Source organism: Palaemon carinicauda, chromosome 43 (assembly GCF_036898095.1).
Source record: "Palaemon carinicauda isolate YSFRI2023 chromosome 43, ASM3689809v2, whole genome shotgun sequence".
In the NCBI taxonomy this organism is placed as follows: Eukaryota; Metazoa; Arthropoda; class Malacostraca; order Decapoda; family Palaemonidae; genus Palaemon; species Palaemon carinicauda.
In genome coordinates this window covers 45,301,068-45,327,478 of record NC_090767.1, presented here as the reverse complement: position 1 = coordinate 45,327,478, position 26,411 = coordinate 45,301,068, and the positions used below count along the sequence as shown (strand labels likewise).

General features: G+C 44.3%; 2 protein-coding genes across 5 annotated transcripts in view; one reads left to right on the top strand and one right to left on the bottom strand.

Moving 5' to 3' along the window:
- LOC137633394 (zinc finger protein 665-like) overlaps nucleotides 1-26,411 on the bottom strand; it is a 136,530-nt gene that overhangs the window by 61,633 nt on the left and 48,486 nt on the right. The gene's annotated exons all lie outside the window — the stretch shown is intronic.
- On the top strand, nucleotides 20,823-26,275 carry LOC137633826 (uncharacterized). The gene is made up of 3 exons (XM_068366068.1): nucleotides 20,823-22,467; nucleotides 22,633-24,875; nucleotides 25,349-26,275. Exons 1-3 carry the CDS (start codon nucleotides 20,973-20,975, stop codon nucleotides 26,273-26,275), a joined length of 4,665 nt encoding a protein of 1,554 aa, XP_068222169.1. The 5' UTR covers nucleotides 20,823-20,972.

Below are 26,411 nucleotides of genomic sequence, written 5' to 3'. Positions count from 1 at the left end.
TACATATAAGCCCTTTTTCGAGTATTTTCCAAGATAGTATTGGAGTGAGTTTCGGTGATTTAGGTAATCGATTCTCTTAGTGCCTAGGCTAGGTTGTCTTAGGTCATTAAAATATTATCTGTTTCCCCGTTTGCTCCCTTCTCTTCGGGGAAGGGGCAAACCCTTTCCCTCTGTTTAAGCCTTTGGCTTAACTCTAGTGGTTTGTTTGAATTAATTTTCAAATATAACTATGCTGGAGTAGTACTGTACCTTCCTGCTCCAACTGATTTGGTTCAGAGAGGGACAGTACAGCAGTGTATTAGTCTGAGTCCGTGTTGGTCTAGCGTGGGGCAGAGTCTCCCTTGCTGCCTGACACGGGCATAGGAGGTTTATCCTCCTTGGATCACCTTGGAGGGTTTCTGTAGTTATGATCCCTTCGCTCGGTGACCCCTCAGACTTGTCCTCTTTGCTGTTCCGGGTTCGGGATATGTTCCCTTTCCGGAATAGCAATTCCTTCCTTGCCTTGGTTTTAGGGAGGCAGCCAGTAGTGCCGGCCTCCCTCCCTGGATTTTCTTTGGCTGAGATGAGCTTTCTTAGTTGGGAATGATCCTTAACCAAGGCAAGGTTGGACAGGACCCTCTGTCCTTCCCTTCTGTTTTTCCGTTTCTTTTGTGTCAGTCGTCTCACATCCGTACCTAGCCTAGGTTAGGATGGGGAGCTGACGTGGTCCCCTGTCGGCCGGCAGAGTGTGGCGACCGGCAAAGGCCCTATCCCTTGAGTGCTGCCCGGTCCTTCCTTGGTCCCTCAACCGCTGCCGTCTGTAGATTCAGTAAGCAGTGGTTAGGAAGCCTGACTTGGTGTCTCCCCTTCCTCTCGGCACTCTTTCGGGTGTCGGGCGCGGAGGTACATAGCCTCTTAGCCCGGCACTCATTCTGTTGTCTTCTTATGTGCTGTCCTTGCCGTCTGCCGGCCTAGGGGCCGGCCGTCGGTAGGGGGTGTTCTCTAGTTCTCTTGCTGTCGGTCGGCGGTGGTTATATGCCTTTGCCGGCCGGTCTCTTTGCTCGCCTGCCGGCCGCTATGAGTGGCGGCCAGCAGCCGAGCGCTACCTGGTGTGGATGGCAGCCGACAGGGTTTGCTTACCGCTGCCGGCCGGCCTGCTACATTGCTCGGTTAGCCGGCCACTAAGAGTGATGGCCGGCAACGCGGTGCTACCCGGGTGGCTACGGACCAGCAACCACTGCCGGCCGGTTCAGGCATGGGAACTGGAGTTCTCCCCCATATGGGTGATCTTAAGTTGTATACTTGAGACCTACCTTTGAAAAAAGGGGGGGGGGGTACTGACCGGCAAGAGCCGGCCGGCACACCACCCTCATGTACTGTATCAGTTCTTTCCTGTGTGGTGTATTCTACCAGGGGAGACCATGATATAGTAGGTTACAACACTGTTTTTCTAACTTACTTGTGTTGCCTTGTGCAGTCACTTGGTGTTGCCTTACAGGGATGAAAAGAGAATTCTTTTCATCTCTAGCCAGAATGGTAAAATCTTACCTTAGGTGTGAGCTACACCTAATTTCCCTCGGGAAATATGATCTCTGGTTATTCTAGCAAAGACTAACCATGTGATTTTAATGGCTGGTGGGCTTCCACAGGTGATTGTGTGGGATTCACAAGTAGGTGTCTTTCCCTTATTCTTTGTGAATGCTCATATATACATGTGAATTGAAATTCACTTGATATTCATGGAAATTTTCTTCTTTTACAGGAGGAGCATCCGAAATGTGATAGCGTTTTCTGCAATGTCCGCAGCAAGAACTTTTGCGGACATGTCTCGTGTAGGAGGCACGCGGCTTGCGCAGCCTCCAAGGATGATCATCGCTACTGGGATCCGCAGGTATGTTCAGTGTGTACTAACCTGCTATCTGAGGCTTTTGAATCCCCTAGGTCGGCGGAGTCAAGGGATGCAGCGAGGGAGAAGCTCCGTTTATGGGTAAGGGGTTTCCAGAAGAACACCTCTGGACCTTATCTTCCTAATGAGAAGATGAGGGCGTACCTTTTTCCCAAGGCTTCTACTGACGCTGTTGTTCCCCAGCCTCGGCCGGAGATCCCTCTCGTCCAGATCCCAGTGGAGGAGGATGTTGCGGATGCCATGCAGGACATCCAGCTGGATGACAAGATGTCTGACTTGTCCGATCGTGCGGAACAGGACCTCCTCGCAGAGGGTGAGGAGGAGGATCAAGATCCGATTGCCGTGGAGGAAGAGGTTTCCGTACCTTCAGACGTTCCGGTTCAGGCCCCTGAACCTATTCCCTCTACTTCGTCCGCTCTTCCAGCAGAGCTGGGACAGGCTCTCTCTTCCATCGTTGGTATGATACAACAGATGCAGAGGGAGAATAATCAGAAGGCCGCTGCAATGGAGCTCCAGATGCAGAAGATTACAGCGTCACGTGGACCTCCAAAGAAGCTCAACGTGAAGGACCTTCCTCTGTGCTCGGATGCCAACCCGTGGAGATATGCCGAGCACATGCCGATGACGGTCGGGAAGATCGTCATGTCGGAGAAGCTGGGTTCAGTTCCCCTTGAGGAGGTGGAATTCTGGCCAAGCAGAGGGGCCTACCCGGACTGTTATGTCCGTCTGAAGAAGGAGCCGGCCTCGAAGGAGGAGACGGAACCGAAGGAGGTGATCATCTTGGATCACGCCAAGGCTCAAGCTGCATTAACATCTGCGTTGAAGGAGAGGGGCTTCTCAAACTCTAAAGTTGCTGCTTTGAGTAAGAAGCACCCTTCCTTCGTATCTTCTCCGGCTAGGGCCTTCCCCTTTATGCAGAAAGGGTTCGCGGCCGTTTTGAAGGCGGTAGAAGCTGGCAAACCATGTCCATCCCTGGAGGAATGCAAGCCATTGTCTTTGGCCTTGCCGTTGGACAACAAGGACTGGAAGGAGGTACACCTCACCTTCTCAGTTGGGAAGTTGGACGCTGATATTGCAGGTCAACAGTTCGGCGAAAACCTTCCCAAGTTGTCTGAATTCCTCCTATGGAGGGAAATTGAGACAAAGGAGCGTCTGGCAGCCTCGATGTCTCTCCAGACAAACATGGAGACAATGGCTAGCGACCCCACGATGCCTGAAATGTTCATAGTAATGGCCAAGATCCATCTGGCCACGGTGACAAAGGACCTCTATAGCTTTGTCAAAGCGAGGAGAGCCTGCAGGGAGTTTGTGTTCGCCTCGGCCACAGTGAGGCATGAACCCAAGAAACTCATCTCATCCAGCATCTGGGGTAAAGATCTCTTTCCCAATGAGGTGGTTAAGGAGGTGGTGGACAAGGCAGCCACTGAGAATCGAAATCTTCTCCTTAAGTGGGGCCTGTCCCTTAAGAGGAAGTCTTCCCCTGATGAAGGCCCTCAGCCGAAAGGAAAGGCGAAGAAATCGAGGTTTTCTTCCCGTCCAGCCAAGCCTTTCAGACCACAACGTCAGCAGCAGCAGCAGCCAGCTTTGCCTCCGGTGCCACAATTGGTAGCCCAGACCCCGACCACCTTCCAATGGGTACCCCAAGCCGTATCATCAGCATCCCCGGCATTCAATCCAGTGTTCGAAGGGCAATCGACCACGTTTCGAGAAAGCCCAGAGGTGCAGCCAGAGGTTCGGCGAGACGCCCCTCTAGGGGAAGAGGATTCAGAGGTGGTCGCGGCCAGGGAGGCAAGACTGCAGGTCAGCAGTCAAAGTGAAGTGTCGCCGGTAGGAGGGAGACTACAGTATTTCCGGGATCGTTGGACCTTCGATCCCTGGGCCCACAGCCTGCTCAAAAATGGACTGGGTTGGAGTTGGTACAGTACTCCGCCCCTGTGCCCTCAATTTTTCCAACACTCCACCCCCGTTTTGGAGGAGTACATTCAAGAACTGTTGGAGAAAAAGGTGATCCGGAGGGTAAAGTCCATCAGGTTCCAAGGGAGGCTGTTTTGTGTTCCCAAGAAAGACTCGGGGAAACTCAGAGTCATTCTGGACTTGTCACCACTCAACAAGTTCATAATGAACTACAAGTTCAAGATGTTAACATTACAACACATAAGGACCTTACTGCCCAAGAGGGCATATACCGTCTCCATCGACTTGTCAGACGCCTATTGGCACGTTCCAATAAGTCGCCGTCTCTCCCCCTACCTAGGATTCAAGCTACAACAAAAACTTTACGCTTTCAGAGCGATGCCTTTCGGGCTAAACATAGCCCCAAGGATCTTTACGAAGCTTGCGAGCGCAGCGCTCAAACAGTTACGCCTAAAAGGGTTCCAGGTAGTAGCCTACCTGGACGATTGGTTGGTGTGGGCAGCATCCAGAGCGGAATGCTTACAAGCTTCCCTACAGGTGATTCAGTTCCTGGAATATCTAGGTTTCATGATCAACAGAAAGAAGTCTCGTCTTTCTCCAGCTCAGAGGTTCCAGTGGTTGGGAATTCACTGGGATCTAGTGTCACACCGTTTTTCCATTCCAATGTCGAAAAGGAAGGAAATAGCGGGGTCTGTCAAGAGACTTCTAGGTTCCGAGAGGATATCAAGACGCCAACAAGAGAGGGTCCTGGGCTCTCTTCAGTTCACGTCAGTAACAGACCCAGTGCTAAGAGCACAGCTAAAGGATGCAGCGGGAGTTTGGAGAACCTTTGCATCAAAAGAGCGAAGGGACTTGAAGAGACCAGTCCCACTTCGGCTACGTTCTCTTCTCAGACCGTGGTCTCAAGCCAGTCGTCTAAAGAGGTCAGTACCTCTTCAGCCACCCACCCCCCCCCCCCCCCCCGTCAGTGACAATTCACACAGACGCCTCAAAGGTAGGGTGGGGAGGTCACTCCCATCGGAAAAAAGTGCAAGGGACCTGGTCCAAGCTATTTGGGACTTTTCACATAAACTTTCTAGAAGCTATGGCAGTGCTTCTTACCCTGAAGAAAGTATCCCCACGTCACTCGATCCATGTAAGGTTGGTACTGGACAGCGAGGTGGTAGTGAAATGTCTGAATCGGCGGGGATCGAGATCTCCACCTCTCAACCAGGTAATGTTAGCCATATTCCGACTGGCGGAGAAGAAGAAGTGGCACCTGTCAGCAGTTCACCTTCAAGGAGTCCGGAATGTGACCGCGGACGCTCTATCCAGGGTTACACCGATAGAGTCGGAATGGTCCCTAGACGCAGGATCATTCTCCTTCATCTCGAGTCAAGTCCCAGAACTGCAGATAGACCTCTTCGCGACGAAGGACAACAAGAAGCTGCCGAGATATGTGTCCCCGTACGAGGACCCCTTGGCGGAAGCAGTAGATGCGATGTCCCTCGATTGGAACAGATGGTCCAGGATCTACCTGTTTCCCCCTCACAATCTGATGTTGAGGGTCCTCAACAAACTGAGATCCTTCAAGGGAGTAGCAGCGATAGTGGCCCACAAGTGGCCGAACAGTGTATGGTTCCCTCTAGCTCTGGAACTACGACTAGAGTTTCTACCACTCCCGGACCCAGTTCTGTCCCAGCAAGTCCAGAAGTCGACTGTCTACGCTTCATTACAGAAAACCCGGACCCTGCAGCTCATGATTTTCTCTCCCTAGCGGTGAAGAAACGGTTCGGAATTTCGAAAGATAGCATCGACTTCCTGGAAGAATATAAGTGCAAGTCTACTAGAAGGCAGTACGAATCAGCATGGAAGAAATGGGTAGCCTTTGTCAAAGACAAGAATCCGCATGAGATCTCTACGGATTTCTGCCTATCCTTCTTCATCCACCTCCACGGACAGGGGCTGGCGGCTAACACGATTTCTACATGTAAGTCAGCTCTGACAAGACCCATTCTGTATGCCTTCCAGGTAGACCTCGCTAACGAGATTTTTAACAAGATCCCGAAGGCCTGTGCTAGGCTTAGACCTTCAGCTCCTCCAAAGCCTATTTCATGGTCTTTAGACAAAGTCCTTCATTTTGCCTCATTACTGGATAATGAGGAGTGTGCACTGAAGGACCTGACTCAAAAAGTGATCTTCCTTTTTGCCCTAGCTTCTGGGGCCAGAGTTAGTGAGATTGTAGCCCTCTCGAGAGAGGAGGGCCGGGTTCAGTTCCTGGATGGGGGAGAACTGAACCTGTTTCCGGACCCTACGTTTCTCGCTAAGAACGAGTTGCCCACCAACAGGTGGGGTCCCTGGAGAATCTGCCCTCTGAAAGAAGATGCATCTCTATGTCCCGTAGAATGCCTAAAGGTCTATCTTCGTAGAACTTCAGACTTCCATGGGGGTCAACTATTCAGAGGAGAAACATCGGGCTCGAATTTATCTTTAAATCAACTCAGGGCGAAAATTACATATTTTATTCGCAGAGCAGATCCTGACAGTTCACCCGCAGGTCATGATCCGAAGAAAGTTGCTTCATCCTTAAACTTCTTTAACCTTATGGATTTTGAACACCTTCGTTCATACACTGGCTGGAAGTCTTCCAGGGTATTCTTTCGCCACTATGCTAAGCAAGTGGAGCAGCTAAAGAGGTCTGTGGTAGCAGTTGGTTGCGTCGTTAACCCTGTTGTTTAACTCTGTGAGGAACAGTGGATTTAATTGGGACTTTGATTCTTGGGTGAGTGTATAGTTATATGCGTTGCTATAACTAGAAGTGAAGGCTCTGGGAGCCCACAATGACTGTTCCGGCGTTATGGTGATTGTAGCACAAGTACAGACAGGTGTGCCGAGCGTTTCTGACGCTAATGTCAGTGGGTAGTAACATGGACGTTTAACTTTGATACCTTGGTATGTGAAAAGTGACCTGATTGTTTTCTTTCAGATAACCATATATCCATGTACTACAGTACTTGTGTAAATTGTTGGTCATCCACCTATCATATGTATATAATTGTGGTAACCATGTCTATTTTTGTCAATAAACTTGTTCTCGGGAACCTTGCGTCTCCTTCACCTATATTGATTTCATTTTAATTATTGAGCATTCAGCCTATGTATATTAATCGGGGATATCTATAATAGCCTGTTCCTTAATGCAAGCCTTGTTGCACTGGTTTATACTTTCCTTAGCATAAAGGGCTCCATCCTTCTCAGAGGACGGTGGCGGCAGCAAGTTTAATCCTACGCAGATATAACCTTTTTGTCCAATTCTACTTCGACCAGGGGGCTGGTCGGGTTTTCCTTGGATGCTGTAGTTCCGTAAGGACTATGCTTTACTTCATATAGAGTGAGACCACTATATTGTATTGGCTTGAGAGTGAGTCATACATAGGTATATGTACTCTTCGTTCGTTTCTAGAGTCTAGTAGGACTCCTCCCTGTAGGGGGCAGGAAGCGCTTTCATGGTTTATGATTAGTGAAAAGATGTATAACGGTAACATCTTAGGTCTTTCAGTGACTAAGAAACATTCCTGAGGAGTACGGCACGTATTGAGAATCCACAGATACAGTAATGCTCTGGTATACTTCCATCAGGACGACATGGCTTGAGCCCAAAAAACGGATTTTGAGCGAAGCGAAAAATCTATTTTTGGGCTCAAGCCATGTCGTCCTGATGGACCCGCCCTGTCCCTTTTCAAAAAAAAAAAAAAAAGAAAGAAAAGGGCTGTAGGACCCCTCCCTACATACAGTATCTGTAGCACCTCGTGTATCGCTACAAGGAATACAGATGGCGCCGCGAGCGGCGCAGGGCACGCTTACGAAACGGGGAGGAGAGAGGCCTTACGAACGGCTCCCCCCTTTTTCTTATCGTTTTCGTTTTCTTGCCATTTGACCCCTACGAAGTGTTAACTCTATTCGGGGTATAGATTGCTATGTGGCGTGTCAAGAATACGTCCGCTGATATTTACGATATCCCTAAGGTCTTTTTTAGGGATACTCGCTCCAGGAGTTAGAATTCTGGGTACCTTAGGGTAAATTCTCTGGGAATATTGCCGTAGTTGTAATATACCCTAGGAAGCTGCCTTTAAGGAACTTCCATCAGGACGACATGGCCATCTTACCCAAAAATAGATTTTTCGCTTCGCTCAAAACCCGTTTAATAACAGCTCTCCTTTTATTCTTGCCACTTTCCCTCTCGAAGCGTAAACGATATTCGGGTGAAGATAGCTATGTGGCGTGACAAGAATACGTCCTCTGATATTATGCGATATCCCTAAAGGTAAAAGTTAGGGATATTTGCGCCAAGAGTTAGAATTCTGGATACCCTAAGGTTAAATTCTCTGAGAATATCACTGTAGTCAAATATACCCTAAGAAGCTACTTTAAAGGAACTTCCATCAGGACGACATGGCTATCACACCCGAAAATAGATTTTTCGCATCGCTCAAAATCCGTTTAATAATGTCCATTGCTAATATAATTGTGGAGAGTTTGGATGTAAATATTAATGCTTCACTGGGTAATGAAAGCTGATTAATTCTTTCTGAAGATACGGCAGCACAGCCAGCACCAATTAAAGTTTTAGAGCTATCGTATATATATAGCTTAATTAGGTCCTTTCTTTTAAATATGTTCCAGGGCATGCTGTTTATTGGGGCTTTCAAGAGGAAACTGAAGACTTTCTTACTCAGCGATTGTTTTGACAGTGATGATCAAACAGTAAGCAAACAATATGTATTGTGAAATGTTAAATGCTCCTAAATGAACATTGTAAAATGACTGTGGAGGTCCTGTAGAGAGTAGGGTTCCCCTGTTGTACAGGACCAGATAAGTAGCCCTCAAAGTAGGTAAAGTATGATGATTTTTAGTACAGTATAGCTATATTTCTTTGACAAATAATAAGGGATTTTGATATAAGAAAAATCTATTTTTGGGTGAGATAGCCATTTCATCCTGATGGAAGTTCCTTTAAGTAGCTTTCTACTTGGGATATTTCCTGCGAGTGATATACCAGAGAATTTTATCTGTAGAGGTATCACAGGGTTCTAACCTCGGGAACGAATATCCCAAGAGATATCATGTATGTAACAGGGACGTGTCTAAAACAACCACAGATATCTTTCCCATAATAGAGTTAACCTTATCTCAAAGGACATGGGATAGGATTGGATACATGGGAGAGCCGTCACAACTCCGATCCCAGTGTGTTACTGCAAACATGTTCGTTGGTTCGCCATTCATTCTTGCAGCGCCATCTTGTTTGATCCCTTTGAGTGTTTTCTGCTGGTTTTGTCAATTTTTGAGTGTATTTGGGAATATGGATGCTTCTACTTCTGCTTCATCGATTGAGTACCCTATCCTTTTTTGGTGGAGAATTTAGTGTCTCCTCCCCCTTTGTTTTTGCTCTAAGCGTCTGTTTTTATCCCAGGGCCGTCACATGGCCGAACCCGGGAGTCCATGTTTTCAAATTATTCAGTGTTTTATTTATTTTTCTTAGCTAGCCTTGTAAAAGTATGTTATATACTTTTACAACTGTGGTATGATTCTAGGTTAGACATTTGCTTTTTTTCATGCTTGTCTTAACCAGTCTTGGCCTAGGCTAACTATTTACTCATGGCTAGAGCATATTTTAGTTTTCTTTATGGTCTAAGGTGGAGGAAAGAGATATAGTTAAATAAGGTTCATTCCGATGTTTGTAGATTGTAATAGCCTATTTTCACAATTGTTTATGAATATATTATTGTGGCTGAAGAGCTTTGTTGGAGAATTGGTGGACAGGATCAGGGCATTGCTACAAAGTCACAATGTAGGTTCAAGGGTGGTTCCCTCTTTCACAAAGCACTGAAATATTTGGGAGAGATCAAAAGGCTCAACTATAAAGTCTTACACCTCGGGTGTGTATTGGCGCTTCAGAAAAAAGTGTAACCCTCTTCTTCCTTTCTTTCACCACTTCACTGCCTAAAAGGAACAGATTGGTAACTCAACGGAGCTGCATGTCCCGATTCCTTCCAGGAAGTTGCGAGCAGTCCCACCAAATTCTAAGAAAACCCTGGAAGCCTTCCTCGCCAAACCACAAACCAAAGTTCCAAAGAGACAGAGCTATCTCTGAGGTAACTTGTATAGGAATGGGGTGCCATGGGCAGCAATAAGGATGGCCCGGGCACTTGTAGGACACTGAAGTGATGCTCAATGCCCTAAGCCCCTTCCAAGGATGGATCCCAGGTAGCCTCCCTCTGATCATTGCACCCAAGAATGTGCACACTGTTGTCAGTCAGAAATTCTGACCCAGGATTGTCTGCCTCTGACAGTATCAGTCCAAGGTCTGTTCCCTTAAGAGCAGATGAATTTCAAGTATTCTCTTATCAAGCCCATGAAGAAGGTATAACAAGTTAATCCAGAAAATCATCTCAATGACACACCCCCTATTTTGGGGACTGAGGGCAGACTAAGCGGGCCAGCAAAAGTGGGAAAAAGATCCCAGAAACTGACCCTGGCAGACACAGGAGCAATCATACTCTTCCTTCCAAGGGCATCGACTATCTCGATGGACGATAGTCGATACCTGTCAACAAACGAGACCCCTCTCAGAGACCTCAATTCCTTGCTCGTCCTCGGGTGAAGGATATCTCCCAGAGGAGGCGCAACATGCCCATGTTCCTTCCCACTCTTTGTCACTTTGACAAGGATAACCCCCAGCTGTTCCCACACAGGATAAGGCTTAGCATGGCCAGCCTTCATGTCGAGATATCACTGATACCTACATACATGAACAGCTGACTTATGAGCTGATGGTCAGACTGCTGCCAATGAGGGAACTACAAGGGCTAGAGGAGACATTGGAGCAAATAAGAGGGCCATCATGCTCCTATGCCTTGAATCAGAGAGAACATTACAGTACTGCTCCTTGGAGACCCCAACATCATCAGAGGGATGTTTACGGGTCCTAAAAATCTGTCTGGTGATAGTTCAGTCATAGGATCAGTCGTAGCCTTCATGACAGCTATCGCGAGTTCTTGGAACTAGGACACTCTTGCGAATGTTGGGACAGCTGAATGGGCTTCTGCTTGTGAGTGAAGGTCCTTGGTCCCTAGACCACAATTCCCCTGGTGAACGAAAAAAGCCAATCTGTGAATAAACTGGATGCTAACAGCATACTGTATTTGTAAATGTTTTGTGAGAGGTAGTAGTGTGCCCTTGAACTGCATGTCTGTGACTGTGTTGCGTACAGTTAGCTCACGAGCCTCGGCTACACTCGCTGGCATATGAGCCCTCACAAGAACTCGCACTGGGGTTTGCAAGCAACCTGTACCTTGCACTCATTCTGGCAAGAACAGGCCTGCTCGGTGGGTGGCGAGCAAGGCAAGGTTCGTTTGGAAGGAAATGATTGCAGCTGCTGCAATACGTTACCTAACAAAACAGGCGGAACTCCTGAAGGAGTAATCCCGCAAGGCACGAGCCCAGAAGGCTGCATACTTGTGAGACCTATAGAGATTCGTAATGCCTGGGACATGGTGAAAAGCACTTCCAGGTCCGGGGAGCCGCTGAACACAATCACCAGAACTGAAGAGCCCAAATTTGGAGAAATAGTGTGAAGTGGTGACAAATCCCACACCCGCTTAAGAGCTATTGGAAGGGTGGACCACTTGGGTGAGGATGATCTCTCATGGCTGAGACAGCATCTGCCGAAGGACCCAAAGTGATGGCAGACTCATAAACGTGAGGTTCGCGAGAAACCTAAGGCTGAGCAAACTCAGCACCTCGGGCGAATACTCAGCACACTTGGGGTGAGCATTCTAGGTTGGAACTCGGGAGATCTACATGTAAAAGAGGAATTGCAGATGTCTCAACTAGCGGCTCTTGACCGACTGGGAGGAAGGGCTGAGGCCAACCCATGCGGAGGCAGATGTATGCTTCTACTGTGCCCCTAGCGTCAACACCCAAGGAAGGCCACAACACCTAAGGAAGGCCACAATTGATGCAATATCAAAAGAGCTAGACTCCCTTCGATGGGAAGCTGCCACCGCTTGCTAAGGAAAGCGATGGGGTCTTCCTAACCAGAGTGCTCTTGTTCGATCAGCCTCAGGAGGAAGTCAAATGAGAAGAGGCAGGTGGGTGTATACTAGCCACAGGAGAAAGAAGTCTGGATTTCTTTGACTTTGAAGATGAACCTGAAAGTGAAGAATCCCTTTTCTCAATTTACCTACATCTATAATACAGCTCCTACTGGGAAGACAGCCACTCCCGACACTCTTCATATGAAGAAGCGTCCGTGCAGAAGTGTCATCTACATGCAAGGCAAAGTCAGTGAGGATCTGCCTCCTTAGCCGACATAAAGGTATCGCAAGAGCAGATCGATATGCTGGGACAAAACCACATGATTGCAGTTCCCTAGCAGATGCACTCTTGAAAAGGAAAAGAATAAACAAAGTTAATACAATCACTGAATTCAATAAGGTAACTGAGCGAGAGCAACGTTAACGTCTGCACTCAACCATCGTCAAACCAAAAGTAGAAAGTAGTCGCTGGGAGAGTGTGGGAGCGGTTGGTTAGTCTACCTCCCACCCCCATTCACTAGCAGAGGGTCATTGATGCCTCATGTTAAAGTTTTTATGGCCAAAACCAGCTCACCCTGAATCATATCTCCAAGGTAAAGAATGAAGGTTTGAATTTGTGAAGGTATTATTGAACCCAGAATCTCTTCCTAGTTTCAAACCATTGTTCCAGTCTGCAATGACAACAATCAAATTTTAAAAGTAATTTTTATTTTTCCTAGCCATACAAACTTGAGTCCATTAATTAGGGGAGATTACTTTGGCGCCAGCTGGAATCAGCTGTTGAAATGGATAACTAGCAGTTATCTGGCTAGAACGGGAGTGGGGCAAACACCTACCACCCCACTCTCAGCCGGTTCCCGCTTCAATTTTGCTATTTCAACCCAGGACTTAGAGGGATGGTTGGAGGAGGGTTTGTATGGCTAGGAAAAATACAAATTAGCAGTACTTTTAAAATTTGGTATTTTTTCCTAAGCGACATACAAACCCTCATCCTTTAATTAAGGAGACTCGCTGAAAGATTCTGTAACTTCTCTCCTGTAACTATCTGAAGGGAAGTGAAGCAAAGACAATAACACCCCCTATCTGTTTATCATAGGAATGATATACCGATAAGACCTAGGACGTACAATTCCAAAGAAACCCTTCCCAAACAGAAATATCGGTAGAATTAAATTCTAAGCAAATGAGTAATGAATTAATATTAAATTTGCCATCACCCAGTTCATATGGGGGATGGGGAGATATGCTTCTTTGGTTTCAAAGAATGGTGCTGAAGTGTAACTTGCCAGCATCTAATCTGACCAGCTTATAATGCTTCGACCACTGACCCCAAGAAAGGGGCAGTAGAATAAAGAGAGAAGTGCCTGTTACACTACACTCATTCCTGACTTATGTAAAAAATATTACCATAGACAAGATGCAATCTGACCTCATGAGGAAGAGCTGGACTTGTAGCACAACAGTTTGAGCAGCTTCCATAGATCCAAACTTAAAAATGTCAAGGGACATGTGGGTACATTATCGGTGGTAAAATGCCGTGAAGGTGGTCTACCTCTTCCAGACACCTGCCCTTAAAACTTGGCCATCGACAGGTTTCTTTTAAAAGCTCAAGTTGGTAAAATACACCTGGCTTCATGAGCTCTGGTCCTGGCTGGTGAGGATCTTGTCTCATGAACCCAGAAAGGGATCGTGTTCCTTGACACATCTTTATTGGACCTACCAGTGCCATTGAAGAGGCTCCTACACTCAGGCTTGAGGTGTTGAGTCCGATTCAGATAGCACCACAGAGCCCTTACAGGACACAAGATCAACTCGTCTTCATCACCACTCAATGCCTCCAGACGGAGAAGATGGAGAACTTGAACCTGGGGTCATTTGCCGTCGGATTCCGAGTCTTGGCCACAAACTCAAACTCAAAACTTGAGGAGACCTTCCATCCACAAGCATGGGAGACTATGTAAGAGAGACCGTAAGCAAGTTACTTGCTTCCTTTTCTGGACCACTGGCCTCCCCTATCTCCTATTTTGATAAGAGTTCCAGTCGGATCTCTCAACATCAGCAAAAATCTTGTTGCGGAAAGAGGTGAAAGCGATGTTACAGAAAAATTAACTGTCATTTGAGATGGATCTCCTGGCTTTTACAGACACCTGTTCCTAGTGGAGAATGCAACAGGTCTGAAGACCAGCCTTCAACCTTTCTCCACTGAGCAAGTTTGTGCGTCAAACAAGGTGTGGATTGTGCTGTCTTGCATCAGAGGGAGACTTCATGTTTTCGGTAGATCTAAAGCACACAAACTTTCAAATGCCTGTTCATAAGTCCTCTCGAAAATACCACCACTTTTCCCTCTACAGTACAGTGTATCAGTTCAAGATTGTGCTTCAGACTGTGCACGGCTTCCTAGGTGTTTACTCTAGTGTTCACCACGGTAGTCACTTGAGGTCACTCACAAGGGATACGTCTCCTGATGTATCTCGATGATTGGTTGATCCTGGCCTCATTGGAGAGGCAGTTGCTTCAGGATTGAGGTTGCCCTTTTGCCTTTTGCCAAGATTGTGTTAAACGGAAAAAATGAATCTCATACTCACGCAGAGGTTGAAGTACCTGGCCACGCTGATGGATTCGGCAGCAGCAAGAGTTTTTCTCACTGACAATCACATCAGCAAGCTCAGGGAGAACCTTGATCCTCTTGGGCGACTCCACCAGAGATCCCTTTAGTGATGCCTTAAGGATCGGTGGATAGCCAAAAGGGATACCCCATTCCATCCTATGCTGGTGTCATAGGAGGTTCGGAGTGATCTGACCTGGTGGCTCGACAGGCACAACCTCACCAGAGAGCTTCCATTTGACTTCTCATCTCTAGACCTACATCTGTTCTTGGACGTGTCAAAGGAAGGGTGGCTGAAGTGCAGATCTGAACAATCTAGTCATGTCAGGAGTGTGGTCCTTGGAAGACAGACATCTGTACATCAATTTTCTCGAGATGCGAGCGGCCTTTCTAGGCCTGCAAGCATTCCAAGAATGTTTGAAGAGGCACTCGGTAATGCTAATGAGCAACGGCATGACCATAGTAGCTTAAGTCAAGAAGCAGGGAGGCTCACTTACATTTGGACTCCCTGTGTGGCGTTTCATGCAATAGAGTTGTTAGGGAAATACTTTCCAGGCAAGAGGAATGTAATAGCAGACACACTACGCTGTTAAGGGCAAGTTGTAGGAGTAGAGTGGTCTCCACATACTCTCATGTCAGAAAGGCTTCTTGCCCTATGGGGCTCTCCTGGGATTGACTTGTTTGCCACAGGGTTAAACAGGAAACTCCCTGTGTTCTCTTCCCCATTCTGGACCCATGGGCAGTGTTTGAAGATACTTTCCAACACCCCTGCGATCAATTGGACATGTATGCATTTCCTCTGTTCAACCTGATTTGGCCAATCATTAACAGGGTGTTTGTTATACCAGGAATCAGGACGACCCTGGTAGCTCCCAGATAACAACATGCTGAGTGGTATCCCGATTTTCTTGCTATTCTGGTCAAGGTCCTAATAGAACTGGCCTCCTGGCTCAACTTCTCTGTCAGCCACACCTGCAGAAGTACTACCAGTCTGTGGAATCATTAGCTCTTCACGGGTGGAGACTATCCAACGTCTCCTCCAAGCAAAATGCTTTTCATGAGGCACTGCACAGGAAATGTCTGGATATCTCTTGAGGTCCTCGACAGATGTCTACCACGCTTAGTGGGCCATCTTCTATGATTGGTGTTGTAGATGGGGTATCTCTACGGTTGGAGCGTCTTTAGCACAGACTGCGGATTTCATTGTCTTTCCTTCGCTGGGAGAAGCGCCTCTCAGTTGAGGCTGTCAAAGGCTACCACTCAGCCTTGAGTAGGGGCTTCTGACTGAAGGAAATAGATATCTAAGCCTTCTGGGAATACACTATGCTTGTGAGGAGCTTCAAGCAGTCTTGTCCATCCTGGGATCTCAGGCCACAGGAATAGGATGTGATTCTAGTCATCAAGGCTTCTACGCGTATACCATTCGAGTCCTTGAGGAGGTCGTCAGATAGGGAGTTTACACTTAACTGTGTTTTTGCTTTTCATCCCATGATTAGTTAGATGATTTATTTTGATAATTTATTCTAATTAATAGTATTTGGAATAGTACAGTATTATAGTTGAAAGGTTATCAAGTGTAGAAGTACAGTATTATTAGAAAGGGTGGATATATGGATATATACTGTAGAGAAGATTGTAAACAAAACATCAAGAGACTTGTTTATAAGTAAATAGGTAATATAGTGATAATTAGTGAAGAAACAAGTTGTTTACAGGACGTGACAGTGACATCAGGTCACAGGGTATTGTTGTAAGTGAAGAATATTTTCAGAGGGGTAGTCAGCTGGAGTCAATGCGATTAAACTATACTGGTCATGGGTGCGCTCTCTTGTCTCTCTGTTGGTTCGTATGTGTGTAAGGTTGGAATTGTTTGTTTTGTGTTGATAAGCTGACATCTGGGATAGAAGGAAATATAGAGAAGATAAATAAAATATGAAATAGTAAATTCATCCTCTCGAAGGTACACAAGGAACTTGACCTGATAGATGACAGCCGTTGATCTCCGTAGATATTCAGACATCCATTTCGCAACTTGTTGCGAAAAGCCTCTTTGAGAGAGGAGATGCTGGGTAGTCTCCAAGCGTGAAGTCGTAAGGATGCTATGGCTTTGTGGAAGATGTTCACGTGTGACTGTCTGAGTAGATCGTGTCGTGGCAGTAGTTCTCTCGGGACCTCTGTAAGGAACTCAAGAAGGTTCGGAAACCATTAAACATGATGCGATAGAGGAGCTTGGAGGGTCATTGACAGGTTTTCAGATAATCTTATCTTGTTGAGCACCTTTCTCATCAGACAGAACGGGGGAAAGGCATAGACATCGATGTTGTCCCACAATTGTTGGAATGCATCTTGCCAGAGGGCCTGGGGATCCTGGACTGGAGAGCAGTAGAGCGGGAGCCTGTTGTTCAGGGCTGTCAAAAAAAGATCCACCGTTGGGGAACACCACAAAGTCAGGACTTCATTGGCTTCTAGATGATTCAATGACCACTCGGAGCACACTGCCCGAGTTGCTCTGCACGAATTGTCCACGAGCACATTCCGCTTCCCCGGAATGAAGAGAGCTGATAAGGACACAGGGTTGTCTTCTACCCATCTTAGCATCTCCACTGCTAGATGGCAAAGGGACTGCAAAAAGGTACCATCTTCCTTGTTTACAAAAGCCACTACAGTGGTATTTTCTCTCATCAACACCACCCTCTTAATGAGAGAATGCCTTGATGAAGTCATTGAGCTTCAGCACAGCATTTCATTCCCGTGCTGAAACTTGGTGACGGGCAAGAGGGCTCTCGAACTTGGGGAAATTGCTCCCCCAGTTCGAATCTAAATTTCTCTCTTTTACCTTTTTCTTTTTCTCAATATTACTTCAACCTTATCCTAATTTCATAAACTTTCTTTAGTCTTGCTTTCCTAACTCTATGAGAAAAATTTCCCTCATTATATATGTGTATATATTATGTACATATATATTTATTATCATTTTTTTTTTCTCCTATAGCTTGGATGTTTTTACATCCATTGTAGCCCTGGCGGGGATGTTAATACATCCTTTATTGCTGCCTGCTTTGATGAGTGGGAGGAGGTATCACGGTTGGGAGGTGTTTGCATTCAAAGCTATATGTGAGAGTATTGGATGATTTCAGCCATCCCGAAGATGGTTTGGACCTTTTTGGCGGAACTATTCTCAAGTGTTGGGTCTTCGGAATCCAGGGGGATCCAATGCTTGGGGTAGGACTCTCGGCTTTTGGCCGGAAGCCCGTCATTACAGATATGGGGAGGATGATTCCATAATTTCTTGGTCTCAGTCCTAACAGGCAGGTTCAGCTTACACCTGTGCCTCTATATCTGTTTTGATGCTATCCTTCGGGTAGGGTATGGAGTGGACCATCTGGGAAGTATACTCTCATCGTGCCGATAGTGGAGAGTGCAAATTTCCTTTCCGACGTGTGATGGCCTAACATTCTCGAGCAGGTACATCAAACTTACCTTTTTCTCTCTCTTTCGTCTAATGGATTCTTTAAGGAACGAACCCCCATTCCCTGGATACGCTGACTCTCCCCCGGCACTGTTGACGACCTCTGCTAATGTGATAAGGGAAAGCTCTGTTGATGACCTCGGAACGGGAAAGGACCATTCTACTGATATTTCTAAATCGAGTAATTTGGGTAACACGAGGATACTTCGAATCCTCCATGTTACACAAATTTCAATAGAGACAAATTATGATGATCTATGTAAAGCATTTGAATGCTATGGATGCATAAAAGAAATAAGGATGAAACTTGAAGCTGAAACTTGGGATTCATGGATATCTTATAGTAGTTATGACGAAGCATTTAGTGTAATAAGTAACTTGAATAATATTAAAATTAATAAATTGAATGTCGCGGCTGCTCTCTGCAATAAGGTACCAAATGATTTGGATGTGTATAGGCCTGCCGATTGGTTGGAAAAAGACGCAGATTTAGTTATGCCCTCCCAGAGAAATCCAAAACCACCGATGTGGCTTATAGCTGAATCAAAGGGGGTTACAGGGAATTATTTTAAAATATGCAAATTGATTCAGAAAAAAGTAGGAACTATTGCACCAGGCGATATATCTCGTTTTGGAAAAAATAGTTTCCTTATCCATGCCAAATCCAGTACACAGTCGGTAATATTGTCCAATATGAAAATAAGTAATGATGACATTAAGTTAGATGTCAAACCCCAAGGGGCGTAGTTTTTAACAGAGATCTATATGATTTTACAGAGGAGGAGATACTGGCCATGTGTCCATTAAATGTATGGAAAGTTCATAAAGTCCCAGGTACATCAATGATAATCCTTACGTTCCAGGATGCTGATGTACCTTTTCATATTATTATCGAGAACGAAAGGATTAAAGTAAGACCCTTCAAGCAGAAGCCATTGCAATGCTTTAATTGTTTTAAATTTGGGCACCCGTCCAAAGTTTGCAAAAATGAGATGATGTGTGGTATTTGCTCCAAATCTTACCATGAAGAGTGTGCACTTGGAGCCAGGTGCTTAAATTGCAGCTCGAATCACAAATCCACCGACAAGACCTGCAAGCTATATAAGTTGGAGGAAGCTGCCCTCAACAAATCAAACTTACAACATATAAGTGTGACCCATGCCAAAAGACTATTAAATAAATCAAATACATATGCTAAGTCATTAAAATCAAACCAACCTAGCGCTGCCAATAGCTCAAAAAAAAGTATACTATCTGACAAAATGTCAAATAACAAGGTAACCATATTACCTCCTGAGGCTTTACCACAGTGTATTAACAATAGGTCATTGCCCATTGCTGTACAGCCTTCAGCCGCCATTACAAAAAAAAAATACAAACCTCTCTCAGGCCATGTCCTTGCCTGATCTGATGGAGGTTCCACTTAGGACTAACTTACCTGATGCACCTGTTGTGGGAAAGGTGCAAAAACCTCGAATCCCACCATCTATTAATCGTAAAAGAGAGAGACCTCCATCTCTCTCTCCACCCTCCATTAGAAACGTTAAGGTTATGACATCAAATAAATTTGATGTTTTGTCTGTTGATGTTCCTAATGAACCAATAGATGAACTGAATAAATCAGAAATTCAAGTTGAGGTCCACCATCCACCTCAACAAATAGATAAAAAGAATACAAAGAAAAACACAAATGTAAAACCCAACATAACAAGACCACCTCTGAAGAAACCTACAGGTAATAATGTTAGATTAAAAACTGCTAATGGGAAGACCTCATCCAAGATGTCTTCCAGAAATAATCCATAGTTTTCTCCTCCATTTTGCAATGGAACTGTCAGGGTTTGAGGGCAAAATATGAAGAACTTAGGCTCCTAATTCATGAGCATTCCCCCATAATTGTATGTCTACAGGAAAGTATGCTTGATTCTAACACTCCTAGTCCTCGAGAGTATGTTAGCTATAGAACACCATATAATCAACAAGCAGGGAGCCATGGCGGAAGTCTCATGTACATTCGTCGAGATGTTCCCCAAATACCTATGTCTATACATACAACCCTGCAGGCAGTTGTTGTACAAATTGATATAGGGAGAAAATATACAATATGCTCTCTATACTTACCTCCAAATGATAATATTTTATATGATGATTTAGCAGAAGTCATTCAACAACTCCCTCAACCTTTTCTCTTACTGGGAGATATGAATGGTAGACATCCTTTATGGGGTGATGTTTTGGCCAACACAAGGGGCAATATCTCATCAATTGTGGAGAATGAGGATGTGGGGCTCCTTAATACAGGAGAGCCCACGCACTTCCATGTTCAGACAGGTACTTTGTCATGCATTGACCTTTCAATTGCAAGCTCTAACTGCCTTCTTGATTTTGATTGGAGGACATTAGATGATTGGCATACTAGTGATCATGCACCAATCATTATAAACACCAACAAGGGTCCACCTTTGCAAAGATCGCCACGTTGGAATCTAGACAAGGCAGAATGGGTTAAATTTTCTGAGCTAAGTGAAATCAAAGGGAGAGCAGAACAGTTTGAAAGTATTGATGATGCTGTTGACTTTAGAAAGGTGTCTTCTGCTTATTCACTTGAAAGGAGTTTCCTTATAGTGTGTCTGAAATAGCACTACCATTTTCTTTTATAACTCATGTTCCAATGTTTTTTTGTTAGTTTTCTTGGTTGTATATTTAATTCTGTTTCTCTTACTTGAAGTGTATATTGAAGTACAATTAACTTAGTATTTGATATTTACAAGTCATCATATTTATGAGTGTGAATTTTATAACTATTTTTGCTTAATGTAAGTCTCATTATATTTACTTAAGAGTTTAGTTGTTCTAATAAAATCAGAGGTTTTAAGAAAAACATGGTGTTTCCTTCTAGCCCAAAGCTCTCCTTTTTCCATACCTTCCTGTACGATGTGGGCTTAATAATCCCCCACATTTTGGTGTCCAGACCAGGGAACACTCCCTCTAAGAAAATAAGTAAGTTGTGCAGTGAAGATAATGGAGAAGTTAAAGAAGACTAGGACTACATGTAGAGGGTGGGTGACAAGAGCTTCCAAGGCATTGAGTGACCTTCTGAAGTCTTCCACCACAACTATTAGTCAATTTGAGTATGCTATCAAGGAATACGACCAGAGACTAGCTAAGTTGGATGAAGTCCAAGAAGCAATAGAAATTGAGGTAGCTGAAGAAGAACTAGAACAACTTTTGGATGAAGCCCATGAGTTTAGAACAGTAAGTGTGCAGCCTAGGATACAAGCTGAAGACCAGATAAGGAAGTTAGCAGCACCTGGTTCTAAAGCTGGCAGTATAAGTGGGCAGTCTTCATCTCGAGAGTCAGATATCACCAATGTCAAGTTACCCAAGCTGGAGCTACCGAAGTTTAGTGGTGAAGTGACCCAATGGCAGTCCTTCTGGGATCAATATAATTCCAACATTGATGCAACAGACCTTCCAGTGATCAGTAAGTTCACTTATTTGCTGTCTTTGCTGGAGGGAGATGCCAGGAATGTAGTGAAGGGACTAGCTCATACCAGTGCTAATTACCCGGTTGCCTGCAAACTACTGAAGGAACGCTACTACAAGCCAGAAAGGATTATTTTTGCTCATGTCCAGGCATTGTTAAATGGTGAAGTCAACATTAATGTCAGCGGACCCAAGGGTGTGGCACAGCTGTGGAAATTACGAGATGACATTCTAATACACATCCGCAGTTTGGAGGCTCTAGGCATCACAGGAAAACAATGTGAAGTGTTTCTTACACCTATCATCCTCTCCCGTTTGCCAAGTGAACTGCGGCTAGAGTGGGCCAGGGATGGTGATGGACATGAGAGTGATTTAGATTGGTTATTGACATTCTTAGACAAGGAAATTTCAAGATTAGAAAGGTCTGAAGCCTTTAAGGGAAAGAGTAGTATTGAAGTAAAGAAAATTGAAAATAAGAGTTCTAAAGACAAGGTCTATTCAGCCGCAGCCCTTCATGCTTCGTCCAAGCAAGAAAACACAATGTGCAGTTTCTGTGCCAAGAAGCACAAATCGGAAAACTGTTATGGTGTGCTAGAATTGAGTGGAAAGGAGCGAGGTAAAAAAATAAGAAGTTTAGGCCTATGTTTCAAGTGTTTGAAGAGTGGACACATGTCAAGAGACTGTAAAGCTCGTACAAGGTGTACAAAGTGTAACGGTGCCCATTCTACCTTAATGTGTGGCGTTAGGCTGGAAATGAACCTTAAGAAGGAGGAAAATGAAGCAAAGGAAGATGCTATTGGCACTGAAAAGCCTGGCGATGTGGCACTTCTAACAGGGCAAGGTGGTAACTGTGCCATTTTACAAACTGCCAAAGTTCAGGTGAGTGGTAGTGATGGTACTGTTGTCACTGCTCGGGTAATGTTTGATAATGGTGCAGACAGGTCTTATATTAGTAGCAAATTTGTGAAGAAGTGTAAACCACAATGGATCACTAGTGCACCTATGCCATACTCTAGTTTTGGTGGTCATAGTAGTGGAAAAAATTAACACAGAAATGTTTATGAGTTAAAGTTGTGGGACTCTGACAAGAAGGTGGTACGTATTATTGCTGCGGAGATTCCCAGAATATGTCAACCCTTGGTTAGGCCTATTGTACCAGATTCAGTGCTTAACTCTTTTTCTCATGTTGTATTAGCTGATGATTACCACCATGATTCTCCCATTGAGATTGATATACTGATTGGTCTAGATTTCTACTGGACACTGATTTCTCCTGTAGATGCCTTCCAAATTAACCATGTCGTAGCCATGAAGTCTCTCTTTGGTTATGTCTTGAGTGGCAGGCTGTATAAAACCAATGACTCTTGTACCTACTCTGTACCACAATTATTGTGTATCTCCTCTGTTTCAGATTCAGATTTGTGTAAGTTTTGGGATTTGGAAACTGTAGGGGTTAAGCCTAGGGAATTTGTTGAAAGTTATAGTGAAACCAAAGTTTTCAAAGAATTTGAGAGTACTGTGAAGTTTGTGAATGGTCGCTATGAGGTTGCACTGCCATGGAAGGATGATTCTGCTAAGGAAAGGCTTTTAAATAATGTTGTCATAGCCCATAAAAGGTTAGGTAGGCTAATGGTTAAGTTAGAACACGATAAGGAGCTTAACAAAGAGTATCAAAAGGTGTTTGATGATTATGAGTCTGATCACATAATAGAAGAGGTACCAAGGCAGGAAATTTCAGGTGTGAATCCTGTGTACTATATGCCTCATCGTCCAGTAGTTAAGTTAAGTAGTTCAAGTACTAAGATAAGACCTGTGTTTGATGCCTCTGCCTCTTGTTACAATGGTGTATCATTGAATGACTGTTTGTCCTCAGGCCCATCACTCAACCCTGACTTGGTTGAGGTGCTCATTCGTTTTCGTCGTTGGCCCATTGCTGTTACAGCTGATATAAGAAAGGCCTTTTTGCAAATTAGTGTACAAGAGAAAGACAGAGATGTTCATAGATTTTTGTGGCCAAGAGACGATGGTACAATACGGCACATGAGATTCACACGTGTACCCTTTGGTAACACAGCGAGCCCATTTCTGTTAAATGCCACAATCAAACATCATTTGGATAAGTATCCCCCAACTAGTGTAGTGCAAGATTTGAAGTCTAACATGTATACAGACAATTGGTTGAGTGGTGCGGATTCTGCTGTAGAAGCAGCTGATAAATTTTGTGAAGCCCGTAGCATTTTAGCTGATGCTAGTATGGACCTTACAAAACTTGTATCAAATAGTTTGCTAATTACTTCTCAGTTATGTGACAAGGTACCCTTTATAAATTCTGATGAACCCAATACTGTATTAGGCCTGAAGTGGTGTAACTCACTGGACAGTTTCTCCTTTGATGGCATAAACTCAGATTCCTTTGTAGAAGTAGTCTGTACTAAGCGAAGTATCCTTAGTGTGATAGCCAAGGTTTTTGACCCTTTAGGGTTAATAAGTCCATATGTTATGTATGGCAAGATACTTTTTCAGGAACTCTGGAAACTGGGTTTGACTTGGGATCAAGAAATGCCATCAGGGTTGAAGCTAAAGTTTCAAAGATGGCTCCTTAGTAGTGAGCATTTTAAGAATTATCAGATAGATAGATGTTATTTTTCACCAAAGGCCTGGGGGACGCTTAGTCATATGGAGCTACATGGGTTTGGTGATGCCTCTGAAAAGGGCTATGGGACTTGTGTGTACCTGCGAGTGCCTGTGGAGAACGGCTCATACAAGGTGTCATTAGTGTCCTCTAAGTCAAGAGTTGCTCCCATAAAGACAATTACATTGCCGAGGTTAGAACTCATGGGATGTCTTTTGTGTTCACGATTAGTCAACTTTGTGAAGAATACCCTTAACCTAGATAACTGTGTTAGAGTTAGGTGTTGGACAGATTCTACCATTGCTCTGTCATGGATTCAAAGAGATGTTAGTAAGAAGGACCTATTTGTAGCTAATCGGGTAAAGGAAATCCGAGAGTTAACACCTCCCAGTTGCTGGCAACATTGTGTAAGTAAGGACAATCCAGCTGACCTGATAACACGAGGTCTGTTGGCAGACAAGCTTGTGGATAGTACTATGTGGCTCTATGGGCCTAGTATGTTAAAAGAATCCCAATGCCTGGAAAGGGAAGGTAACCCAGTTAAGTATAAAGATGAAATAGGCATAGAAAGTACTGCTGTCTGTCTTAATGTACAAGGCGTGCCAGACAACCCTTTGATAGATTTAGATCGATACAGTAAATTAAGCAAGGTGTTAAGAGTTACAGCTTATGTCTTAAGATTTATCATAAATTGTAGAAATAGTAATAACAAAGTGGCAGGCCCTCTCATTACTGAAGAGATTGATTTTGCTAAGTTGAAGTTGATTTACTGTATCCAAAGAGAAGTGTTTTCTGCAGAAATAAAGGTACTTTAGGGTAAAAAGGCTATCCCTCAATGGTCTAAATTAAGAAATCTTGACCCCTTTCTAGATGATAAAGGCTTAATAAGAATTAGGGGACGTCTTGAGTTTTCTAACTTGGACTATGACACTAAACATCCTGTCATAATTCCAAAGGGTCAATTTGCTAAACTGTTGATCAGATTTCAGCACAGGTTTTTAAAGCATGCAGGTGTGGATACCGTAATTTCATCCCTACGAAATAACTTTTGGATTATAGGAATGAGGAGATTAGCTAAGACAGTAATAAAGGAATGTTTAAGTTGCCGTTGGCATGATTCAAAACCTTGTAGTCAGCCTGTGGCTCCATTACCTAAAGAAAGAGTAAGGGCTTCTCCACCCTTTGATGTAACAGGCTTAGATTATGCAGGCCCCCTCTTTTGTGCTGATTGTCCTAGTAAGAAATTTTATGTATTGTTGTTCACTTGTGGTGTTGTAAGAGCCGTACTGTACACCTAGAGCTTACAGAATCTTTATCCTTGCCTGACTGCTTATTGGCTATAAGAAGATTTGTTGCCAGGAGAAGTTTACCTAGTGTTATATATTCAGATAATGCAAAGACTTTTGTAGCTGCTAGGTATGAAGTACAAAGGCTGTATGGCCACTTGGCTCCCAAATGGAAATTTATTGCCCCTCGTGCTCCCTGGTGGGGGGGCTGGTGGGAGAGACTCATTAGGTCAGTTAAGCTTGCCTTGAGAAAGACACTAAATCTGAACTATGTAAGTAAGAGTGAATTAGAAACTATACTAGTAGAAATAGAGTCCTGTATTAATTCCAGACCATTGACCTATGTAAGTGATGAACTTGACTCCATTCATTATCTCACTCCATCACATTTTATCCTAGGAAGAGCCCCACATTGTAAATCCTTAATAAATGTCGAGCCATGTAAGGTGACTTCCAGGGACTTGAATGAAAGAGAAGTTTTAAGAAACAAGAACCTAGAACATTTTTGGAAAATTTGGAGTAACAATTATATAACCAATTTGCCTCAAGTTGTTAAAGGATTCAATAAAAAATGTGATTTGTCTAAGGGTGACCTTGTGTTGATAAAGGAGGATAACCTCCCTAGATTGAAGAGGCCTCTTGGGGTTATTGTAGATGTTTTTAAAGGTAGAGATGGACTTGTAAGAAGTGTAAGGCTCAAAACTAAAAAGGGAGAAATGACTAGACCCATTCAAAGATTGTATAATCTTGAAGTAGGTAGATCTGAAGATTTGATTACTACTGATGCATCCTGTGATGATTTTGATAGAGATGTATGTGATAATCCTCAAATGCCTATCCATACTGTTAGTGATGAGGATGTATTTCCAAAGTCTAAGTCTGGTAGAGTAATTAAGCCTCCTACTAAGTTAGATTTATAATAGTCACTGTAAGACATGCAGTTGTGCATGTCAAGCAAAGCTTAATGTGTTTATTTTGTAAAACTACTAATTTTTATTATGTATTTTTCTGCCATGTATGATTTAGATAAGGTCTAAGTTGTGCTCTTTAATAGGT